This window comes from Brassica oleracea, chromosome C8, assembly GCF_000695525.1.
Source record: "Brassica oleracea var. oleracea cultivar TO1000 chromosome C8, BOL, whole genome shotgun sequence".
Classification (NCBI taxonomy): domain Eukaryota; kingdom Viridiplantae; phylum Streptophyta; class Magnoliopsida; order Brassicales; family Brassicaceae; genus Brassica; species Brassica oleracea.
Genome location: NC_027755.1, coordinates 39,564,005 through 39,585,591, shown reverse-complemented (window position 1 = coordinate 39,585,591; position 21,587 = coordinate 39,564,005). Strand labels below are relative to the sequence as shown.

At 38.3% G+C, this 21,587-nt stretch overlaps 7 protein-coding genes across 11 annotated transcripts; 3 read left to right on the top strand and 4 right to left on the bottom strand.

Annotated features, from left to right (window-relative positions):
• Positions 1-430: 430 nt before the first annotated feature.
• Positions 431-1,286, top strand: LOC106311227 (squalene monooxygenase 1,1-like). The gene is made up of 2 exons (XM_013748441.1): positions 431-709; positions 1,068-1,286. The coding sequence occupies exons 1-2, from the start codon at positions 641-643 to the stop codon at positions 1,242-1,244; spliced, it is 246 nt and encodes an 81-aa protein (XP_013603895.1). The 5' UTR covers positions 431-640; the 3' UTR covers positions 1,245-1,286.
• A 982-nt stretch (positions 1,287-2,268) lies between these two features.
• LOC106311591 (leucine--tRNA ligase, cytoplasmic-like) lies at positions 2,269-6,182 on the bottom strand. The gene is made up of 3 exons (XM_013748815.1): positions 6,048-6,182; positions 2,633-5,896; positions 2,269-2,476 (listed from the first exon to the last, which is right to left on the bottom strand). Exons 2-3 carry the CDS (start codon positions 5,881-5,883, stop codon positions 2,473-2,475), a joined length of 3,255 nt encoding a protein of 1,084 aa, XP_013604269.1. The 5' UTR covers positions 5,884-5,896; positions 6,048-6,182; the 3' UTR covers positions 2,269-2,472.
• A 175-nt stretch (positions 6,183-6,357) lies between these two features.
• On the top strand, positions 6,358-8,978 carry LOC106312510 (probable elongation factor 1-gamma 1). The gene is made up of 8 exons (XM_013750061.1): positions 6,358-6,464; positions 6,573-6,620; positions 7,029-7,178; positions 7,264-7,324; positions 7,427-7,479; positions 7,590-7,691; positions 7,798-8,290; positions 8,421-8,978. Exons 2-8 carry the CDS (start codon positions 6,612-6,614, stop codon positions 8,798-8,800), a joined length of 1,248 nt encoding a protein of 415 aa, XP_013605515.1. The 5' UTR covers positions 6,358-6,464; positions 6,573-6,611; the 3' UTR covers positions 8,801-8,978.
• Positions 8,979-9,283: 305 nt separating this feature from the next.
• LOC106310322 lies at positions 9,284-10,300 on the top strand. Its single transcript, XM_013747555.1, has 2 exons — positions 9,284-9,482; positions 9,893-10,300. The coding sequence occupies exons 1-2, from the start codon at positions 9,404-9,406 to the stop codon at positions 10,129-10,131; spliced, it is 318 nt and encodes a 105-aa protein (XP_013603009.1). The 5' UTR covers positions 9,284-9,403; the 3' UTR covers positions 10,132-10,300.
• Positions 10,301-12,010: 1,710 nt separating this feature from the next.
• On the bottom strand, positions 12,011-13,029 carry LOC106311509 (transmembrane emp24 domain-containing protein p24delta3-like). The gene is made up of 4 exons (XM_013748694.1): positions 12,844-13,029; positions 12,430-12,504; positions 12,246-12,324; positions 12,011-12,174 (listed from the first exon to the last, which is right to left on the bottom strand). The coding sequence occupies exons 1-4, from the start codon at positions 13,027-13,029 to the stop codon at positions 12,011-12,013; spliced, it is 504 nt and encodes a 167-aa protein (XP_013604148.1).
• Positions 13,030-13,975: 946 nt separating this feature from the next.
• LOC106309378 (60S ribosomal protein L21-1-like) lies at positions 13,976-14,635 on the bottom strand. The gene is made up of 2 exons (XM_013746405.1): positions 14,456-14,635; positions 13,976-14,233 (listed from the first exon to the last, which is right to left on the bottom strand). Exons 1-2 carry the CDS (start codon positions 14,633-14,635, stop codon positions 13,976-13,978), a joined length of 438 nt encoding a protein of 145 aa, XP_013601859.1.
• A 4,986-nt stretch (positions 14,636-19,621) lies between these two features.
• LOC106307538 (ADP-ribosylation factor-like protein 8A) lies at positions 19,622-21,384 on the bottom strand. Of its 5 annotated transcripts, none has more exons than XM_013744521.1 (7): positions 21,285-21,384; positions 20,990-21,101; positions 20,857-20,889; positions 20,663-20,784; positions 20,427-20,588; positions 20,269-20,344; positions 19,622-20,031 (listed from the first exon to the last, which is right to left on the bottom strand). In XM_013744521.1, exons 1-7 carry the CDS (start codon positions 21,320-21,322, stop codon positions 20,002-20,004), a joined length of 573 nt encoding a protein of 190 aa, XP_013599975.1. In that variant the 5' UTR covers positions 21,323-21,384; the 3' UTR covers positions 19,622-20,001. The 5 variants fall into 5 exon arrangements, with proteins under 5 accessions (XP_013599975.1, XP_013599972.1, XP_013599973.1 ...); XM_013744518.1 differs by having other exon boundaries at positions 19,622-19,908; XM_013744519.1 differs by having other exon boundaries at positions 19,622-19,908; positions 20,990-21,071.
• Between the last annotated feature and the right edge of the window lie 203 nt (positions 21,385-21,587).

The following is a 21,587-nucleotide window of genomic DNA, read 5'->3' as shown; positions in this document are numbered from 1 at the left end:
AAGCAAGAATTAGTTCATTGATATCCGCCACGATACCGTAGATTTCCATGCTCATAACATTCGTCTGCAACGCCTTGATCAGAAGAGATGAATCAGATTCACAACAAATTCTTCGTAGCTCCATATCCTTGCATTTATGCAGAGCGGCTCGCAAGGCCAGACTTTCAGCAACTAGGGGAGATCCGACGAATTCTGCATATAGTGCGAACTTGCAGGACCGGTTTTCCGTAGTTATTGTCCAACCCAGGCCTGCAAGCAAAAGACTTTCATTCCACGCAGCGTCAGTACGAATCAGGACACCACTAGGCGCTACAGCCACCAGAGTGCTCTGTTTTTTCTTCACAAATCATTCTTGAGTTTGGCTAAGATTCCATTCTCTGGCTGCAGCTAAGGCCCGAGTTGCTGTTTCCTCCGGTGTGATGTACTTGTTGTTGAAACACACATTGTTCCTTGCTAACCAGATATGCCAAAAGATCCATGGGGTAAGTTGCTGAGAGGTCAGTCCCACTGGCGGTAGTACCACTTCATTGCGCAACCTCATCCAACCCTCCCTTAAATCTAATAATCCGCTTGCCTCAATGCTCCTTCCGTACGGTAAGATTTTCCAGACTTGTTGCGCAAAGGAGCAGTGCAAGAGAAGATGAGTACTAGATTCAGGGAGGCCACACCTTTTACATCTGTGATCTACCGGTATGTTCCTTGCTACCAGGTTAGTCCCTACCGGTAACGTGTTTTTAAAAACTTTCCACAGAAACATCTTGACTTTCGGTGCTGTTGGGAGCTTCCAAACCTGTTTATTCCAATCAAACTGGTTATTCAGTTCCTGATGTAAGTCCTCTGGGAGTTGTGTTCTGCATTGCAGAGCAGCATAGTATCCAGATTTCGTTGAGAATTTCCTTGTGTCTGTGCCTAACCAAATTTGTATATAAGCACATTTTATCATTTGAAAACTGTCCATGCAAAATATATGCATTCATCATCTTTTTAGTTGAGCTGTTGAAATAACCATGTGAATAGTGAAAATTTAAAGTGTGAATTATAGACAGTAATTTTCATTATAATTTCAGATACCTATACAGCTCCGTGAAATATTCATAAAAGGGATCAATGATGGAGCAAGCATGAAAGTGGTGCCAACCAAGAGCATGTCTGCTACGTTGAGTGAGAAGAAAGGAGTGATTGTGTTAGGAGATGCATTCAACATGCGACATCCATTAATCGCTTCTGGTATGATGGTTGTATAGTCCGACGTTCTTATTTTACGCCATCTTCTAAAGCCACTGGAGAACCTTGCCAATGTTACCCAAGTCTCTCAAGTCATCAAAAACTTTAATGATATTCGAAAGGTTAGTACGTACACGTCACACACCAATCCCTTATGCTTAAAGAGCCTTGTCATAGAATGTGATGGCATAGTCGACAACACACTTCTCAGCATTACCAGCTTCCCTGCCATTGACAAAAACTTAGTTGACTATCCTCGGGCTTTTTGTTGAATCTTATCAACTATTGAGGCAAAGAGATCCTTTTTCGTTCGTAAAATGCTCCGGTAAACCCAGATATTTTCCTACACCCCCCTCTTTATCAATTTTAAGCCTCCTCTTAACCATTGTCTTAAGAGCCAGTGGTGTTTTTCTCGAAAAGGTTATTGACGACTTGTCCGGATTGATACGTTGTCCCGAAGCTTCTTCATATTGCTGTAAAATCAGGGAGAGGGCGACACAGCAGTCTTTGTTTGCTCTAGTGAAGAACATAGTATCATCCGCGAAGAGGAGATGGTTGACTTGGGGACACCCCCGTGCTACCTGAATCCCGACCAAAGTCCCATCCGCTTGCGCTCTATTGCACAGACCCGAGAGACCCTCACTACACATGATGAATATGTATGGTGAGAGAGGGTCACCTTGTCGGATACCTCTACTCTCATGTCTGATGTGAATAGGGAAGTAGAAGACAAGTTCTCAAAGAAGGGAAACTAAAGCATTTTGTTTATCCTTAGCTATAGAGATGGATCATAATCAGAATCATATAGACCATAATCAGAATCATATAGACCCTTTTATCGATAGTTGACAAGTGGTACCTAACTCTTATTCTACTCTGCCTCTTCGAATCTGAACTCTATCTTCCTACTTGTTTGTTCAAAGCCAGTATTAGAGTGCCTAAACAACAAAGCTATAGCAAGAACATACATTTGTCTCGGCTCTGCAAAGCTCGAGCGGTGTAAGAACTTTAGGAAGCTGACCATATCAGGAAACCAGCAGGATGAATACGCAAAATGAAACAAGTGTCATTGATAAGAAATAACAAAAAGTCTTGCACAATACCAAAAAGGTCCAAACACACAGTAAAGAAGTCAACACAGTTGCATATAAAATCTGACAGGTAAAAAATACCAAAACACCTGCAAACGCCAAGTCTTCCAACCTCTTGACTTGAAGTTCAAACATAACCCCACGCTTTTCTTTTGAACTACCTGTAATGCAGGAAGAAAATTTTAGACAGGAAGGTAGAAATCGTGTTAGGACAGTAAGAAGTTCAGTTTAATTAACGAGAAGTAAAAAGAGTATCCACGCTAGTTCTATTAGGATAGAGATATAATGGAGATTTGTCATATATAACTAGGTTTTACCTGTTCAGAAAGATAGCGGTTGGACTGCCAGGAGATGGAGGATTCTGCTTCAGGAGTGAAGCATGTGGACCAGCTTTAGCAACATCATTAGGGTCACTTGCAGAATAGATTTCAACCTCTTCAAGACCAAGCTGCCGCTTGATCAAGTCCATGTTACTCTGAAGAACTTCCATCTCTCCAAAAGGCAGCTTCAAATTCAGAGCCTGACCGCCAATAGCTATTGCCTCGTCCTTCTTGAATTTAAGGAAAGGCATGCAAAGCTTCTGAATCTGTTTGAAGTTTTCAGCTTGTCCCTCCTTCTGCAATACCTCCCTCAGCTCTGCAAGTATCTCTGCATCAGGGGCGAAACTACGGGTTTGTTGGTCAAATTTGCTTTGCAGAATGTTGAGGCAGTGAGCTCTCCACCCATCGAACTGCTCATTCACATATACAAGGCCCTTCAGCTTCTCCTCTGCCACTGCTGTCACTTGAGCTTTCTTCGCAGCCTTCTTGGATCCTAAGAGCTGTTTTTGCAAAAGCTTTCTCATCAAGACGATAGAATCCTGCAAATATTTGTTAGCACCCTTGAGAACCAAATCTGGCTCGTTTGATGCTGGCCAGCCTGCTGTTACCACACAGCCTTCCTTCTTCAGAAGCTTCCTCCAAACATATTCTGCATAATGAGGACAGATTGGCTCAATGAGGCGTGTTTGCACATCCATAAAGGTCAGTACCAGGTCATGGTTCATGCCGCCAATGCCGCAAGAGAGCCTGTACTCATCTCGAGCAGCTTGCAAGTCGTAAAACCCGTTCTTAAGTGCCTCCCTAAACAAACAATCCTTGTAGGCTTTTTCAGTCAACCTGATAGCAATGTTCATGTCATTCTCAAACACTTTATCAGCATATGTAGATGGAGGGCCCGTTCTCAAGGAGGATTCCTCAGCCAGAATCTCTTCCATCCATGTTAGCTCTTTTGTCAGGCGCAAAATCGCAGCATTTGCAGTTTCAAATACAAAGTTTGCATCGTCAACGCCATCACCAGCATCAGCCAAAGAGAACCTTGTAGCAGTAGCGGAGAACTCTTCAATAGCCTGTTTCAGCGTTCTGAAATTGCCAGTTGACTTCGACATTTTCTCAGAGTTCAGCATGATGTGACCATTGCATCTGATACCACGAGGCCAGTTACGAGACGCCATTAGTGCAGTGTGGTTGTAGATGAAAAACGTCAGATGATTCTGGATTAGATCCTTTCCTGAAACTCGAAGATCCAGCGGATACCAGTAGTCAAACTCCTGCTTCATCTTGCTCAAAAGATCTGATGGAATGTCAGATGATTTTGGGTACTGGCCATCGCAGAAGAGATACTCCCAAACTTCATCATTCATCTGCTGAGGGCTAACCAATGACTTGCTGCCTTTATACATGTCTCCCTCGTGAAAGATATGGGCAACAGTATAATAGGCCATGTAGAGAGTGGAATCAGATAAAGATTCGACAAGAAACTGTTCATCCCATGGAATGCGAGTTCCAAGACCAAAAGACCGTGAGCAAGCCCACTGATTGAGCCAGCTCAAAGTGTGCTCAAAGCCATGTCTTGTTTCTTCAGAGTAAAGATTCATCTTTGACAAGCACTCCTCAGCCATACTACGCCATTCTGATTCTCCGTAGGTTAAGTACCACTGATCGGTAAGAGCCACAACACATTCATCACCAGATCTTGACATCACCGGCTTCTCGGGTTCACTGTATAGAATTGCCTCGCCAGACTCTATGAGCTGTGTCTTGATAATGGGCTTCACTTCTTGAACTTTTCTACCAGCGAACTCTCCAATAATCATGGTTCCTTCGGTGAACCCTTTCAGGTACACCAACTTTTTACCCTCTGCAAGCTTCTCCTTATCATTTTGACTTTTAATTTTCAGATCGAAGCAGACCTTTTCGGCAGTCCTATCCCCAAACTCCGGAATGTTGATAATCGGTATAATATCAGTGGGCATCCACTCATCTTGCACACCATATTTTGCTCGAAGAGCAGGCTTTGCTTTCAAATCATGTAAAGCCATGTAATCATCCGGGGAATCACTAGGGACGCAGGTGACAATGCCAGTACCTTTGTTGGTCAGAATGGTCAACATGGGCAGAGTATAGATGATCTCGATCACCCCAAGAGGAGACCTCAAAGGGAGTCCAATTAGATCATGCCCGGTCAACTCAAGCAAGCAGGAAGGCTTCTGAGGGATCTTCGAGAAGTTCTGGTAGGCAAGGTTGCGTGCAGCTCTCTCAGTAAGGACGAAGACATCAGTTTCATTGATTTCATAAGCTCCATACTTCCCATCAGGCAACACCCATGCGTTTGTTTGTCCGTACAAAGTCTCAGGCCTCAAAGTAGCTGCAGCCAAAAACACGTTCTTTCCTTCCAAAGGACCCAGCTTCACAGGAAACGGCTTCACTACCTCCATCTTAACAAGCGTATACTCCTGAGGCTGAACACCTTCACCACTAGCACGGTCGTGATCAGCACAAGGCTGGCCATCAAAAGGTGAGTATACCGTGTACCTATTGTCTTTCACAATCTTCCCCATAGCTTTCAGCTTCCTCATCTGCCACCTCACAAACGCATCGAAAAACGGATTCACATCAGTCGTCACGAACGACCTCCTCCAGTCACAACCCAATCCATACGCTCTGAGATCCTCAACAGCCAACGGGGGAAAGTAGTACAGCCACTCATACGGATCTTGAAACCTCGCTATCTCACTGTCAGTAAGCCCAAAGCTACGCATAATCTCCCACTGGTAAACCTGTCCACCAGCTTTCGCAGCAACCTTTGACTTCTTCCCCTTGAACTGTCCCGGTAAAGCCGGATTATCACTCTCCTCCTCAACTTCTTTAACAACCTCTTTGTTACTTTCCTCTGCAGTAAACACAGGAGGGTTCCCAAACTGCTGAATCTCCCGAGAGAGCTTATCAGCAGAAGCCTTAATCGGCATACCGGTACAATGAAACCCAAACGGAAGCAGCACGTTAGCTCCTCTCAGTCTGTGATAAGCAGAGGCGAAATCAACCTTGGAGAGCGAAAAGGCGTGCCCGATGTGGAGGTAACCGTTCATATACGGGAAAGGGAACGTCGCGAAGAACTTCTCTCCGTGTTTCGGAAGATCCTTACGAGATTCGGATTTGTACACTTCCTCGTCTTCCCACCACTTGCGTACGGCGACCTCGATCTCGAGCAGACGGTCTCTCCTCACGGAGCTTTTCTTCTCAGATGCCATTTCGTGACAGTGCCTGCTCAAACAGAATCATTCGAAATCAAACGATCGAAATCGAATCAAAAGACGATCGAAACAACGGTAAGCTGATTGTAAAAGAACTAGTGAGAGCTGCTTAAGGAGTAACAAAGGAGACATTTCGAACGCAATACAGATGAGAGAATGACCTAAGGGATGAGCTTCGAGCAGTAGTGAATCGAGTCCACCGCGAAAGCAATCCGAGATTTGGTAGAGACGGAGCCACAATGTGAGAAGATAATGAAGAAGATGGTGGCGTCTAGGGTTTTTAAGCAAACCCAACTCTCAACCCCTGGATTTAACGGCCGGTTAATGGAATCTGATTCTACTGAACCAGTGGAAGATAACCGGTTCCGAGCCAAACCCAATTAGCTTCCTTTGGGCCCAAGATAACAGACGGCCCAATCATTTGCCGCCAAATAGAACCAGTCCAAACCAAACCAAACTAAACCAGGAGAGGGGAATATACTACGAATATAAAAACCCTAGATCCTCTACATTACCTTGATAGCTTTCTCTCCGCCTCACTAGACTTCTCTCTCGATTTGCTCGCCTAAACCTCTCAGGTAAGATCCATCGATCCATTGATCGAACTATCATATTAGCTTGCTATATTCGACGTTATGATCGTGTCAATCGAGAGCTCACTGATTGATGTTTTCCCTTGAAACCAGATCCAGTATCAGAAGCCGAAGCTCGTAACCGCCTGAGCAATGGCTTTGGTGAGTTCTCCATGAGTTTTCTTTTCGATTTTCTACGATCGCGTCCTGTATTTGATATATGATCGTGAAGAAGCAAGTGTAAACTGTAGTGATTGTTCGATTTTAGTAGTTCTCTGGTTCAGATTATCTTTGTTGAAGGATCTAGGTTCTTGCATGTTATTGTATACACCAATTTGAATGGAATCACGTTTAGTAATCATATTATTGAAGAATCTATGATCTTGAATGGTTGTTTATACTCCAAATTGATTTGAAATTATGTTAGTTTCGAGATCTGGCTGCTATTTACGAGTGTTAAGTTTTGATGTTGGGATTACATATCAAGTCCGAGATTGTATTTGGGTGAGAAATTTTGGGATGAGTACCGCTGATCAGTTTCTCTTAACTTGGAATCCTATGTGATTGCAGGTGTTGCACACATACAAGGGAAACAAAAATGCTGACAAGGCACTCATCGCCGCCGAGTACGTTGGTGTGAAGATCGATGTGCCTTCTGACTTTGCGATGGGTGTCACCAACAAGACCCCCGAGTTCCTCAAGATGAACCCTATGGGAAAGGTATGAGAACTCTGCTGATACCTCAATGTGATTCGTTCTAAACTTGAGTCTTGTTTAGCTAAGCAAAAGCTATTGGTTTTGCTAGGTTCCGGTGCTTGAGACTCCTGAGGGTCCTGTATTTGAGAGCAACGCCATCGCCCGTTATGGTAATAAAAAAATCCTTTATTTCTGCTCATGTGTCTCAACATGTCTGGTTTAATTGCTCGTTGCCATTTGGGTATAATGGATGTCTTAATATCTCATTGCAGTAAGCCGGTTGAACGGTGAGAACTCCTTGAACGGTTCCTCTCTGATCGAATATGTAAGTTTCTGTTTCACCGGTGCTACTGTTATTTAATCTGTTTGCACTGTCTGTTTGTTAATCTATTGGTTCGTGTTCTCGATGTTTATCTGCATGTTTTTACTTTGCAGGCACATGTTGAGCAATGGAGCGACTTCTCCACATTGGAGATTTATGGAAACATCTTGAAGTGGTTCGGCCCAAGGATGGGCTTTATGCCATACAGTGCACCTGTAAGCTTACTAACTTCCATTGGTTGATTCATCTACGCTCTTTCATTCACTATATCAATTAGGACACCTGTTTCCGTTCTTACCCTTGATTGTTTTTTGTGTGAAGGGTGAGGAAGCTGCCATATCTGCGTTGAAAAGAGGACTCGATGCACTGAACACTCATCTGACTTCCAACACTTACCTTGTTGGACACTCTATCACCCTTGCTGATATCATCACTGTCTGCAACTTGAACCTGGGCTTCGCTACTGTCATGACCAAGAGCTTTACCTCTGCATTCCCTCATGTCGAGAGATACTTCTGGACCGTGATCAACCAACCCAACTTCAAGAAGGTGGTGGGTGATGTCAAACAGACCGAAGCTGTCCCTCCTATTGCCTCCAAGAAAGCTGCCCAGCCTGCAAAGCCCAAGGAGGAGCCAAAGAAAAAGGCTGCCCCTGCAGCAGAGGCACCTAAGCCTGTTGAAGAGGCGGAAGAGGCACCAAAGCCCAAAGCAAAGAACCCTCTTGACTTGCTGCCACCAAGCCCAATGGTTCTCGATGAGTGGAAGAGGCTTTACTCCAACACCAAATCTAACTTCCGTGAGGTTGCAATTAAAGGTATGTGATGATATCTTCTCTTTACCTAGTTTTACAGTTTCTCTTATGGAGAGGCATGAATTGTTTAGTTTATGGAGTCAATTATCATGATTAAGCTCATCACCATGTTTAATATCGTTGTTCAATGCAGGATTCTGGGATATGTATGACCCCGAGGGATACTCGCTATGGTTCTGTGACTACAAGTACAACGACGAGAACATGGTGTCGTTTGTCACGCTCAACAAGGTTGGCGGGTTCCTTCAGAGAATGGACTTGGCTCGTAAGTACGCCTTTGGAAAGATGCTGATTTGCGGGTCAGAAGCTCCGTTTAAGGTGAAGGGTCTGTGGTTGTTCAGAGGACCAGAGATCCCAAAGTTCATAATGGACGAGGTGTACGACATGGAGCTGTACGAGTGGACCAAGGTTGACATCTCTGACGAAGCACAGAAGGAGCGTGTTAGCCAGATGATCGAAGACGCAGAGCCATTTGAAGGTGAAGCTCTCTTGGACGCCAAGTGCTTCAAGTGAAAAGTGAATTGGTTTGGTTTGACAATTAGTTTTGTTATGATATGTTATGAGTCGGTTAGACTGTATGTCTGGTCTGATACAGTGTTAAAGACAAGAGTTTGTGGTCTAAGTAATACTTGCTAGTTCTGGAATTGCGTTGAGACTTTTCATATTGTGCAAACTTTAAAACTTTCAGATATATGTCTTCTATTTTATTGTTATGCTTATTTTATCTTTATCGATGTATAAAGATGATCCTAAAAAGGAATATGTCGGAGAATTAGTCTTCGTCGGCGTCTGTAGGCAATGGGTCTTGGCCTTTTTTTCATGACATTTGGTAAGATTGAGAACAAGTCTGTCTCCACTTGGTAAGTTGTCATTATTTTTATTTCATGATGTTTAAAAAATGAATAGCTGAATATATAGTTGTTAGTAAAAAATCTAAATTATACAATCAATTAATAACTAGTTTAACAAAAAGTAAAACAAAAAAATGTAATGTATCAATTATATAATTTAATTTGTTTGGTCAGAAACCGAATAAAATGTTCTTTACTAATGAAATAGATGTCTAATTTGTTTCTATTTTCTCAAATAGATCCATCCCTCCTTGTATAGAGAGGAATGAGAGAGACCTCGGCGAGTGGTCTTTCATGGCAGCGTCTGGTACTCTTGGCTTCGTTTGTTCTGCACTTCGTCCTAGGTCCGTCTTCTCCAACTCTTGTCTGATTTCATTTTCGAAGGCCTTGATTGCCAATTCTCTATGTCGGTTTTGTAGAATCCATCGGATTTGATGTTTGGGTTTCGAATTCGGCTCTTTCTAGATATTAGCTGAACTCGGCTCTTTCTAGATTCCGTATGTTTTAATCTGTATTCATGTGGTTACGTCTTGGTCTTTCTCTATCAGGATTGAAGCATTTTGATAAGGAGACTTTAGTATTCCTCTGTTAGTAGATCTTGAGCAACTCATTCACACATATAGTAGTACATTTGTTTTTAACATGTTAGTTAAGACAACATGTTACCGTTCAATTCATGGTTATTACAAGACATCTTAAAGGCATAACATGCTACGATGGCATCTATTGAGTCTTGTGATGTGATATTTCCCAGGTCTATCAGGTGATTCCAAGAATACAGAAACAGGAGTTGAGACAGAGTCTCACACATCTTCCAGCAGAAGAGGGGCAAAAGTAATCCTCATACTAGTCGGATTTGTGGCTGTGGCAATGTTCTCCTTCTTCCTATACAAGCAATGGCAGAAGAAGAAAAGAGACGAGCAGTATGCCCGGCTGTTGAAGCTCTTTGAGGAAGATGATGAACTCGAGGTTGAATTAGGCCTTCGAGATTAAAAAAAAAACAAATTTAGAAATTTGTCACTCAAATTGCCTGAGCCATGTTTATTTTGTGTTGCCTTTGTTTTTTCTTGTTATGTAAGATATATAGAAGAATCAGAGCATGTATGTGGTTAAAGCTTTTAATTTCCCAGAGATCTTAATGTTATATACACTATTTGTTAAACGATGTAGCTCTGAGATGATGATAAAGAATAAACTTATTGACAAAATAAATTAATTGAAGAGTCTCCAAAGTTAGAACATTATCACGCTTGAGCCCTTGTCTGAGTCCAAGCAAGAGGGAGCAGTCTTAGCACGCTTGCTGTTGAAAGGGGACATGCTTGGACTCAGACAAGGGCTCAAGCTCGGACTCTGACTCTCTTCCCTTGGTGTGCCATTCCTTGTATGTATCTTGTTATATCTGCTTTAAACAGAACATACTGACGTATTTGTGTAACCATTATAGACTTTCCCGAGCTTGTAATTAGATAGTTTTTATTTGACATTTTCTGATTGCCTTATTGTGCTTCCAGTGGTTAATTTTATGCATTGGATTAATATGTTTCGATGCATATCATTACGTTTTACATTATTTCCGTTTTACATTGCTGTTCTATTCTATTTAATATTTTCCATGTATATTTATTTTCCCTCCGGTGTCTCAGGTTTGTAATTGAAGATTTAAGGCTACCAAATCGATTGTTCAAAACTAGATTTGAACCAGTTGGCCGAAAACAGGTAAATATAGTTTAACCTCGATTGGATTCAGCTGATCATGACTGCCTTAGAAGACGGCTATTTGAAGATGTTGAATGCATCACAGTTCGGAAAAGTATTGCAGATGGGTGCCATACATTTTTTATAATGTTTGTTCATTACATTCTGCCTAATTGTAAATTTTCGTCAAAATATTATTTCCTAATTTGAGACGTTTGTAGTATAGTATTTCTACATCATTTTATAATTTCAGTAATTTGGATTATAATATTTTACATGTCTCATTGTATACATATTTTCATTCATATACAATGTTTCTAATTTTTAATTTATATAATATTTGTTTGTCAATTCATTATCATGTTCAATGTACTTATAGTTTCATGTGTAAACAAATTCTCAAATTATAATGTTCTAGAAAATATATAATAGGAAGGTAAGACAACATTTATTATGTTTATTGTTATTCCATCTTTAATAACAACACCATCACAAAAAAAAAAAAACACCATCACAATCACCGGTTGTTTTATCATTGCCACTTTTTTTCCTCCGTAGCTTTGATTATTTGAAAATTTCATTATTATCAATTTTTTTAATTCCGAAATCTATTCTATAATTCATATTTATATAGTATAGTTGAATCTTACAAATATTATGTATTATTTTAAGATTTTGATATTTGGATTTAAAATTTATATTTTGGGAGTAAGATCTAGGATTTAGTATTTGAAGGCGGAAGTGAGGTTGGGGGTTAGGTTTATGATATAAGGTAAATTAATTACTCTACATAATTGTTTAATAATTTCATTAACTTGCATTATATAATATATTATATTTTAATTCATTTTTATTTTCGTTTGTATACAATGTTCTAATTTATTAATTTTATATACTATATGTTTATCAACACTAACATAAGTTTCATACTATTTTACACTAACATAAGTTGTATACTATATGAATAAATATGTGGTACATGGACTTCATTACATCAGGTTGTAGTTACCATTTTTTTTTTCCTTTTTTTCCACAACGACTATTTGTGATGGAAGCTAGAATACCTTTATGCAATAATATGATTTCACAAAATGTGAACAAGAAGATAGAAAGGAGGAACCTGAATATAATTCAACATAAAAATTATGGAAAAGGATCCTCGATTAATCACAAATTTTTATGTAAGTTTCTTCGCCTCTATGTATGCCTTCAAGCAGACTGCTTGATAAACAGAGACCATAATGCAAATAATCACCGCCATTACACTGTACGAAGCTAATAGCGTGTTGTACGAAGCTAATAGCGTGTTCGTGTTCGCACTCACTGTCATCACATCGGTGCCTCTGTATGCAAAGTGCCATTTTGTACGAGAAAACTTTAATATTAATTAGGCTAAGCAAAGAAGACAAGACAAGTTGAAGATTCTTTTACCCGTTTTTCATGGATGGCTTTGACTGTGCCTTCAAGTTTTCTAATCTCCACCTCCATTCCGTACGTTAATAAACAAACTAAATGTCTCAAAGAAACAAATCTTCAAAAAAAAATTGAAGTAAACCAAAGGAGACATTTTTTGTAAATATCTATTTGAAAGCTCACCTCAATCTTTTCTTTCTGAGTAGTTTTACTGCGGTCAACGTTGATGCTAATATTTTTGTTGTATGGGGAGGTCACCTACTCACCTGCCACATAAAGAACTCAGAGGCAAGTATAACAATGAACAGAAACACCATCCATGACCACTTTATTTCCGCATTTTACATTATTCCATCTGTCCAAAATTTGACCTTAATCAGGACTTTCTAAAAAAACTATCAAATTAGCTATGAGGAACTAGCAAAAACCCATGTCACAAATACCAAATGGTAGTTGGTCAATATTTAAGATTCAAAAACCTGTGATTACTATCAATTATTTTGAGCAAACTTTATGGATCAGTTGGAATTAACAGATCAAATAATAAAATGTTGATCCAAATAACATGGTGGATCGGAACAGAAACCCAACAATCACCTTAACTGAGATAGCGAAATGATCCTCGGAGATTATGTCGACATTACTATTGATTTCTTGACACACGCACCTTGTATCAGTGGGAGGCATGTCTTGCAATATAGCTTCACCGACCTGAATCATCACCGGAACCAGAAAGAAGAGAAGGAGTCTCGTCAGGAGTCCACTGCTCATCTTAGCAGCCATCTTCGTCTTACAAACTTTCGTTGCATACAAACCAAAAATAAAACCGATGAATATAGAAAAGAAATGAAAATATGCATGAGACTTGAGTCTGTTACCTTTTGTTTTTCTTCCCAAATTTCTTTTTTTTCCCTAGGGTTTCAGTTTGCTTCAAGTGCCACTTATCATATATAATTTTTGAATTAGGGTTTTATTAGTTTATTTTTAAGTAAACTTTAAATAAGAAAATTTTAATTATGCCTCCAAACTGGTCGGTAGATATTTATCTCTTTACAATATTTACTATTTATAAAAAAAACAAAAAAGTATTGTGGACTTGAAAAATGATTGGCACAGTTTTACAGTCCTAGTTTTCTAGACACAAGTATTGCTGAGAAGAGAACATATGCCAATAGTGATTTTTTTGCTTGCTCGTTAATTCTTTTTTTATGTAAAAATATCAATTGGGCTTTCATGACATTAATCCATGGCCTTGAGAATTGAGATAAGTTTGTTGCATTTATATTTGAGCTCTAAACAACAAATTCATGTTGTTGGGCTCTTAATTTATCTGATTCTTGTTTCTTCGGACCATGATTAACCCCGGTCTCTTAGCCAGAGTTCTTAACTCATGATTTGACATTTTTTTTGTACACTTTTCGGCTAAGAGACGGTTCTTATATCTCTTATTTAAGAGATGATAACTTTTCTTAGTTAAAATCTAAGAACTGTCTCTTAGCCGAAGTTAAGAACTCTAGTTAAGATACTGAGGTTAATCATGGTCTTAGTAGATATCTGATTTTGTCGTTGTATATGACTTTAGTAAGTTAAAATGTTAAAAATTTAAAACAGTAAACTTATAGACGAGAAAAACCTTTCTTAAATTTGAGTCTGTATTGTAAGATTGCACATGCAGAATAATCAAATACTCAAGAAACTGGCAAAAGAAAACAAACACTGATAAGTAGAACTAATAGCCACCCTTGAGGTGGTTGACGACGTCGTAGGGGATAGGAGTGACGGTCTCCAAGGTCATACCTTCAACCATTAATCCTGGTTTGGGTCCTTTAGGCTGCCTTTTGGTGCTTATCGTCTCGACTCTAGCTTTAGCTGCAGCCTTGAGCTCATCGTTCTTCTTCTTCCTCAGTTTGAACTCCTCCGCAAATCTAGACTGCTGCACATGCTCCACACGCACATGAAGCCTCTTCTTTATGATCCTGTTTCCAATCTGAAAACACACACCACCAACAAGCATCTATGTCAATCAATCATGCCACCCACCAAGATATGCACAACATAAGACCAAGCTAGAACATTGCATTGAGCCAAATTACAATCTACGAGCCAAACTACACTAACTAAGTTCCAATCTTAATCGAACAATAAGAGTGACGCGTTGAAGAAACGCTAGATTATAATAAGACACGAGAGATAGTGAGTTCTTCAAGACCTGTTTGTTGACTTCGACACCAACGGCACGTTTGGTAACGTTCCAGACGCGACCAGTACGACCATGGTAGAATCTAAATCTGATATACAATTTAAATCTAGTTCTTCCACTGTCAGTTGGTCTGAGCACATGTGGTCTAATCACATGTTTTGCTTTTGTTATGTTCCTAGTTTGGAACATTGTGAAAAAATGTTTTATGTCACAAATTGTATTAGTAAGATTGATTGGAGGGTAGGAGATATATTAGAGCCCAAAATCCAAATTCTTCCTAGATAATAGAAGAAAAATAGAATATGCCACTGCATATTCCTCTGTATTTTCCAACTCCAGATTTGGTGCAATCCATATCATATTCTTTTCTAGTTATCAATGGTTGATTTCGTCATAATTAACGAAATCGCAAACTTCCTATTATTCTCAAATTACTAAAGTTTGAAATTCTTTGTGAACTCAAATAATGTATAAGCGCTCATAATAAATCATATAAGTATGTGTGTATGGGGTTAGGAGAAAACAACCATCCAAAAAGAAATAATAATTGTCTTAGTATGTTTGGGATGAAGTTTTTCATTTTAGCCGTTTTTGCGTTGACAAGTTGTGTTGCAAAGCCTACAACTAGAGAATTATATGAAGAAGATTTGAAATTAGAGAGACAACTTAAGCTTATAAATAAACCATCTGTTAATACAGTCAAGGTTCGTGCTTTACTTTATTTTTATTCATATATTTTTGTACATATATAACTTTTCAGTTATTATTTTTCTTCTATAAAACCTCACTGTTTTGTTTTGATAGACCATTGTATTTATGTTTTTCAGACTGAATATGGTGATATCTATGATTGTATAGATTTTTACAAACAACCTGCGTTTGATCATGCCCTCTTGAAGAGCCATGAGTTTCATCCTGAAGTAATAATCTTTTATACTAATGAATAAATATTATGTCAGGAATAATTTTAAATTATATCATTATTTTAAAAGTATATTTTCCCCCATTAGATGAGACCAAGCAACATGAATGGACTAGAGGAAGTTGAAAAAGAAGAAGAGAAAGAAGAAGGTGACAATGAAATAGAAGTTGAATGCCCACATGGCACAGTCCCAATAAGAAGAACTACCAAAGAAGACCTTATCAGACAAAAGACATTCAACCAAATGTTTGACTCAAATATTCATCCTGTAACCGATTCCGAACCGGGTTTACATGTGCATAAATTCTCCTCTCTCTTTCTCAATTTATTTTTATATATAAACAAATGTATTAGTATTCTTATTGATAAGTTACATTAAAAATAGTGAAATTTAATAGTATGCAGGAAACAGAGTCATAAGTAAGTACGTAGATATGGATTTTGGAGGAGGATTTGCTCATTTCAGTTTATACCAAACTCCAAATGTTCATCAGCTTCAATTCTCCTCTGGTTTAATAAAAGTTTCCAACGGTACAGATTTCATCAAGGCTGGTTGGACGGTATAACATAACATTCATAGCTTTCACGTAACTTATTAAACAAAAATAAATATAAGTAAATATATAATTGTTATTATTTTGATTAAATTGCCTTTTTACAGGTTAACCCGACGCTTTATGGAGACAATCGTTGCCGAAAATTTGCATATTTCCATGTAAGCTCTACATACATCACGTAAAATGGTTATACTTTCAAAAAAAAAAAGGTTATACTTTCAAATAAATCAATTATAAGGATTTTCTTCTTTATTTTATTAATATCAGATAAATATTTTCTTCATGTATAGACACGTGACCAACACTGTTTCAATACGAACTGCCCCGGTTTTGTGATAGTGAACAACAATAGTCCTCTTGATTATGCATTTCCCAAAGTCTCAGAGATCGCTGTGCGAATAATGGAATGTAGATTTTACATTTACCGAGTAAGTTAATTTATAAAAGTTTGTAATTTAAAAAAAAAAAAAAAAAAAAAAAGTTTGTAATTTTTCCAAAAAACAATTACTTTGTGTTTTCATGTTTAAACTATGTCATGAACCTTATAATATAATAAAACTTATCTTTAAACTTGTGTTTTTTTTTAAGGATCCACAAAATGGAAATTGGTGGTTAGTCACTGGAAAAGGAAAGAAGCAAAAGGCTCTTGGTTTTTGGCCGGCTAAACTATTCACTGATTTAGCATACAATGCAGACCAAGTTTATTGGGGTGGCGAATTGTTCACAATTCCAAACTCAAAGACTAGTCCGATGGGAAATGGACTACTAATTAAGCACGTAGATGATCCGCGACTTTATGCATATGCTCGTGATTGCTCGGTAGTAGATGCTAAAACACAGAAAGTCATTGGTGTGGCAGAAGTGAATAGTGAGGAAGTAACTGATTTTGATGGGTGGTATGGGAGAAGAAAGGCACACATTGAAAAATATTGGGGGCATACTATAATGTTTGGTGGCCCTGCAAAACTAATTAAAGGTAATTAATAAGGAAAAAAGTTTGTTTGACTTTAGTTTATCAGTTTATTATGAAAAGAAATTTTATAAATTTTATTTTAGTTATTGGATTTATCATTTGTCAAACATATTTTTGTGTTAACATACTTTTTATTGAAAAGTTCCCAAAGGACTTAAAATTGGTACAAACTTTTAGTTTATGGATAGTATAAATTAAACAGATATAATTTAGTGTTGTAATACTATACCTCCATATGTTAATTATTTAAATATTTATCGATGTTAAATTTTAAAATTACGAAGATTTGTGTTTAAACTTGTGTTTTTTTAAGGATCCACAAAATGGAAATTGGTGGTTAGTCACTGGAAAAGGAAAGAAGCAAAAGGCTCTTGGTTTTTGGCCGGCTAAACTATTCACTGATTTAGCATACAATGCAGACTAAATTTATTGGGGTGGCGAATTGTTCACACTTCCAAACACAAAGACTAGTCCAATGGGAAATGGACTACTAATTAAGTACGTAGATGATCCGCGACTTTATGCATATGCTCGTGATTGCTCGGTAGTAGATGCTAAAACACAGAAAGTCATTGGTGTGGCAGAAGTGAATAGTGAGGAAGTAACTGATTTTGATGGGTGGTATGGGAGAAGAAAGGCACACATTGAAAAATATTGGGGGCATACTATAATGTTTGGTGGCCCTGCAAAACTAATTAAAGGTAATTAATAAGGAAAAAAGTTTGTTTGACTTTAGTTTATCAGTTTATTATGAAAAGAAATTTTATAAATTTTATTTTAGTTATTGGATTTATCATTTGTCAAACATATTTTTGTGTTAACATACTTTTTATTGAAAAGTTCCCAAAGGACTTAAACTTGGTACAAACTTTTAGTTTAGACAAACCGAATATTACACATGAAAATAAAGATTAAAAAAGGTGATGGAAGCCATGTGTTAGCAAAAATATAGAAGTCTCCACCGCCATTGTCTTTGTCCGCTCCGATCAAGTCTCCACCGTGAAATCCTTCTTTTGCGACGGACCTTGCAACCTCTTATAATGCTCTTTGCCTTGAGAACTCCAAGCTTATCCTTTGTCCAAAGTTGTACCGACATAAATTAACTTCTTGTTAATGATGAATGAAAGAAACTGAAAAGACATAAGTTTGCATGCATGCTCCAGGCATTTAAATCCTTTCGTTCATCTCCGTTGCCCTGCTCCAAGGTCTGAATCACACCATACATACCCTGCTCCAAGCAACATCAACAACTCGAAAATCTGGTATCTTAGACACATGAAGAAAAATCTTGTGATCCAGCAAATATTCACCATTCACTAGTTCCAGCGCCTTATGTGCTTCTTAAGCCGAATCAAACTCAGCAAAACCATTGCCCACATGTTTTACCCTCGGGAATAACAATAAGTCAACATAACTGAAGTAATCAATGATATGAAATAATTTCAGTCTTGAGGAGTGACAAAGAGAACATCCACAACAAAATCGTTGGGAGGTGTCTCATCTTTTTCTTCTCATAGAATGTAATCTTTGTTCCAAACTTTGTGATCTTTCCAATACTTGGGTAAATGGTTATGCAATTTTTTGAAGGAAAAATCTGAGCAAAAATCTTGGGATCGTGCAATTTTTTAATCTTTTTCTACTTCGTAAGATGAAGCAAACTTGTTGTCCAACATCTTTGAAGACTGGTTGAATCAATGGTTATGACATGATAAACAAAAAGGAATAATGATAAACATGTGGATTGCAAAATTCTCATAAAAATCATATTCTTTAGATAAGAGTTTCAAGTAGCTACAAAGTACAAACGCTACTCCAGCAACAGAAGTTAACCAAGAAGGCCAACCAGCCATAACCTGAGCACCTCTTTCTCCAGTACTAACACTGCTTATTCTAGTCATCCTAGGTTGTTGCAATGCCTCACGTCTTTGGAAGACAGACCTAGAAGATTTTCTCTCAAGATTCACCTTCTTGTTGTCACCCTCCTCATTAGATGATATAGAGTTTGGATTCTTGGCATCAGTGGGTATTAACAGCTTCAATGTGGCTCCTTCATTGTTGTTGTGGGCATTGATAAAACCGGGTCTATCCTCTGACCCTACATTGGCTATGCTGGAAGAAGCAGGTTTTTTCTTCTTCTTGGAGGTTTTTGTATTAGGCTTGCTTCTTCTCTCCTTGACAATGCTGTTGTTTTTGTCAATGTTCTGGTTGATGATGCTATCATTACCTTGGAGAATTTGCATCCCATAATTCTCCACAGTTTCCTGATCGGAACCAGGAAACTGTATGGTTTGATTAGCCTCCCTATGCTTCTTTTTTTCTTTCTATTATTGAAATTCAAATCCAAAAGCTACAATACAAACAAGCAGCTGTTATGTCGCTAACTGGTTGAATCGATGGTTCTGATAAACAGAAATGAATTACGATAAACATAACATAAAATGAAAATCTGGATTGCCATTATCAACCAAGAAGAGGTTTATGGCCCGGGAGCTCTATCCTGACTCATGTCCTCCTCTTTCTTCTTCTTCATCAACGAGTGTAGTGAGTATGATGTTGAATGTTTTGAGCAACAGAGCTTTGATGTGGAAGAGCCGATAGTAGTGAGTATGAATCATCAGCCAACAAGCTTTGGAATTTGTAGCAGAACACTGATCTGAGATAAGTGTTTTGTATGTATTATTTGATAAGAAAGTAACCAAATACAAACTTCTCTTGACGTCTCAGACGCCGAGAGCCTAATCCAAGACTTCTAGTCTTTAGATCCTGATTACAATTCTCAAAAGCTACTCTCTCTCATACAAACAAACTATTATTTATACTCTTGATCATCTCTAACGAGTCGTAACAAACTCTTCCGTTGAATTAACTGCTTCCACGTCATCATCTACGTCCACTCAACTCTCCCTGCTTCTTCTTCCACCCTCCAAGGCTTATCAGAAAGAATGTTGTCATGATGGAGAGACCAGGTTTCACTTGTGAGAATGGTCAGTGTCCTCACAGCAAAATCAACCTAGGATTCCAGGACAGGAGCTCAAGGGACAATCACCAAATGGTTTGTCCATATAGAGATAATAATCGTTTAGCGTATGGAGCAGCACAGAGCTTATTTATCTACTAAGCACCAGATATTTTTCTGCATATAAAAGTGAGAAACTTTGTTTGTGTTTCCAAAATTTCACATGTAGAGACCAGACTGGATCAAGCAAGACCAGAGCAGCAACAGAGACAAGAAAATTAGGGACAAACTATTCTTTAAAATTGTCTTCAACCATGAATGATCATCATCAACGAGGCACACAACACAGAACGACTAAGAAGATAGAAGAGAGAATATTTAGTTCTTTAATTTTGATAGGAGCCAATCAAAGACCTGATCAATGTTGGTATAGTTCTTGCATGATATCATGAAACAGCAGACTTCTCTATCTGAAAGCAACTGAAGCCCCCTGCAATCACACAATGAATAGTAAAAAAAAAAAAACATGATCAGATGGAAGATGTTTCTGGAGAAAGAAACAGGTATTATACATTTCTTCAGTGAAGGCATCTTTAGACAGAGCTCCAGGTTCGTCCATTTTGTTCCCAAGAACCAGAAGAGGGATGCCGTTAAGCGAAGTCTTGCTCAACAACTTATGGAGTTCTTTTTTCGAGATAAATAGATTGTCAAGATCTGCAGCATCAACTACATACCTACAGGACAAAAGGACTCAACGTGAGAATATGAAGACAATATAGAGACTTGAGATAGTTGAAGATCCTTTTACACAATGGCAGGATTATCGCGGCAAAAACCTTCCCAAAAGCTGCGGAATCCTGATTGCCCACTACCATCCCATAGCTTGAAAATAACATTTCTTTTTGTCACTTCCCTCATGTGAAAACCAATCTGCAAAATGTTATATATTCTGGTATTGATGATCTCTTGTTTCTTAAAGATAAAATTATATAACACACTTACCGTAGGATCCAGGTCTTCACTATATCCAACATTCTAAACAAGAAAAAGCATATTAGATACCCTCCCTCCTAACCACCATCAAACTGTATAAATAATACAAGTGAAACGGGTTTCCGAGGAAGTATATAGTTACATCAACAGCATTGATAAGTGCTGTCTTTCCTGCATTTTGAAGGCCCATCAAAGAAAGTTCCATTTCTTGCTTGAACAAGAGGCTGCAAAAGCATTCACTGAATCTGTTTACCCTAAACTTGGCAATCAAAATCCACATGGCGACATCAAATTATTGGATTTGTCTCTTTAGAAAAATAAAAAAAAACTACAGAACATGCTGATTAGAACCATTGTCATCGTCACAATTACAAGGAGACAAGACTACAATACTACTGAGCTGATGTAAGACAATAATCAGAAAAGGATTTTCTCACCCACGCAGCCAACTGAGAGAAGCTTCCCACAAACTCATTGATGGAGAACTCAAAAACTTCTGACAGATACAATAAACCAGATTCTTGACCCCGAAATCAGAACTCTCTCGAGCCCATTTCGGGATTTAATGAGCCTTTGTATTTTATTCTTAAAAGCCTTACAAAAATAGATTAGTCATGTAAATATATTATATTATTTTATTATTCTAATCATAAAATTAAGGGAGTTTACCAAACAGAACCTTAAAATTGATTTGAGCAAACGTGGACTTTCGGTATTGTTTTTTTTTTTTTTTTTTTTTT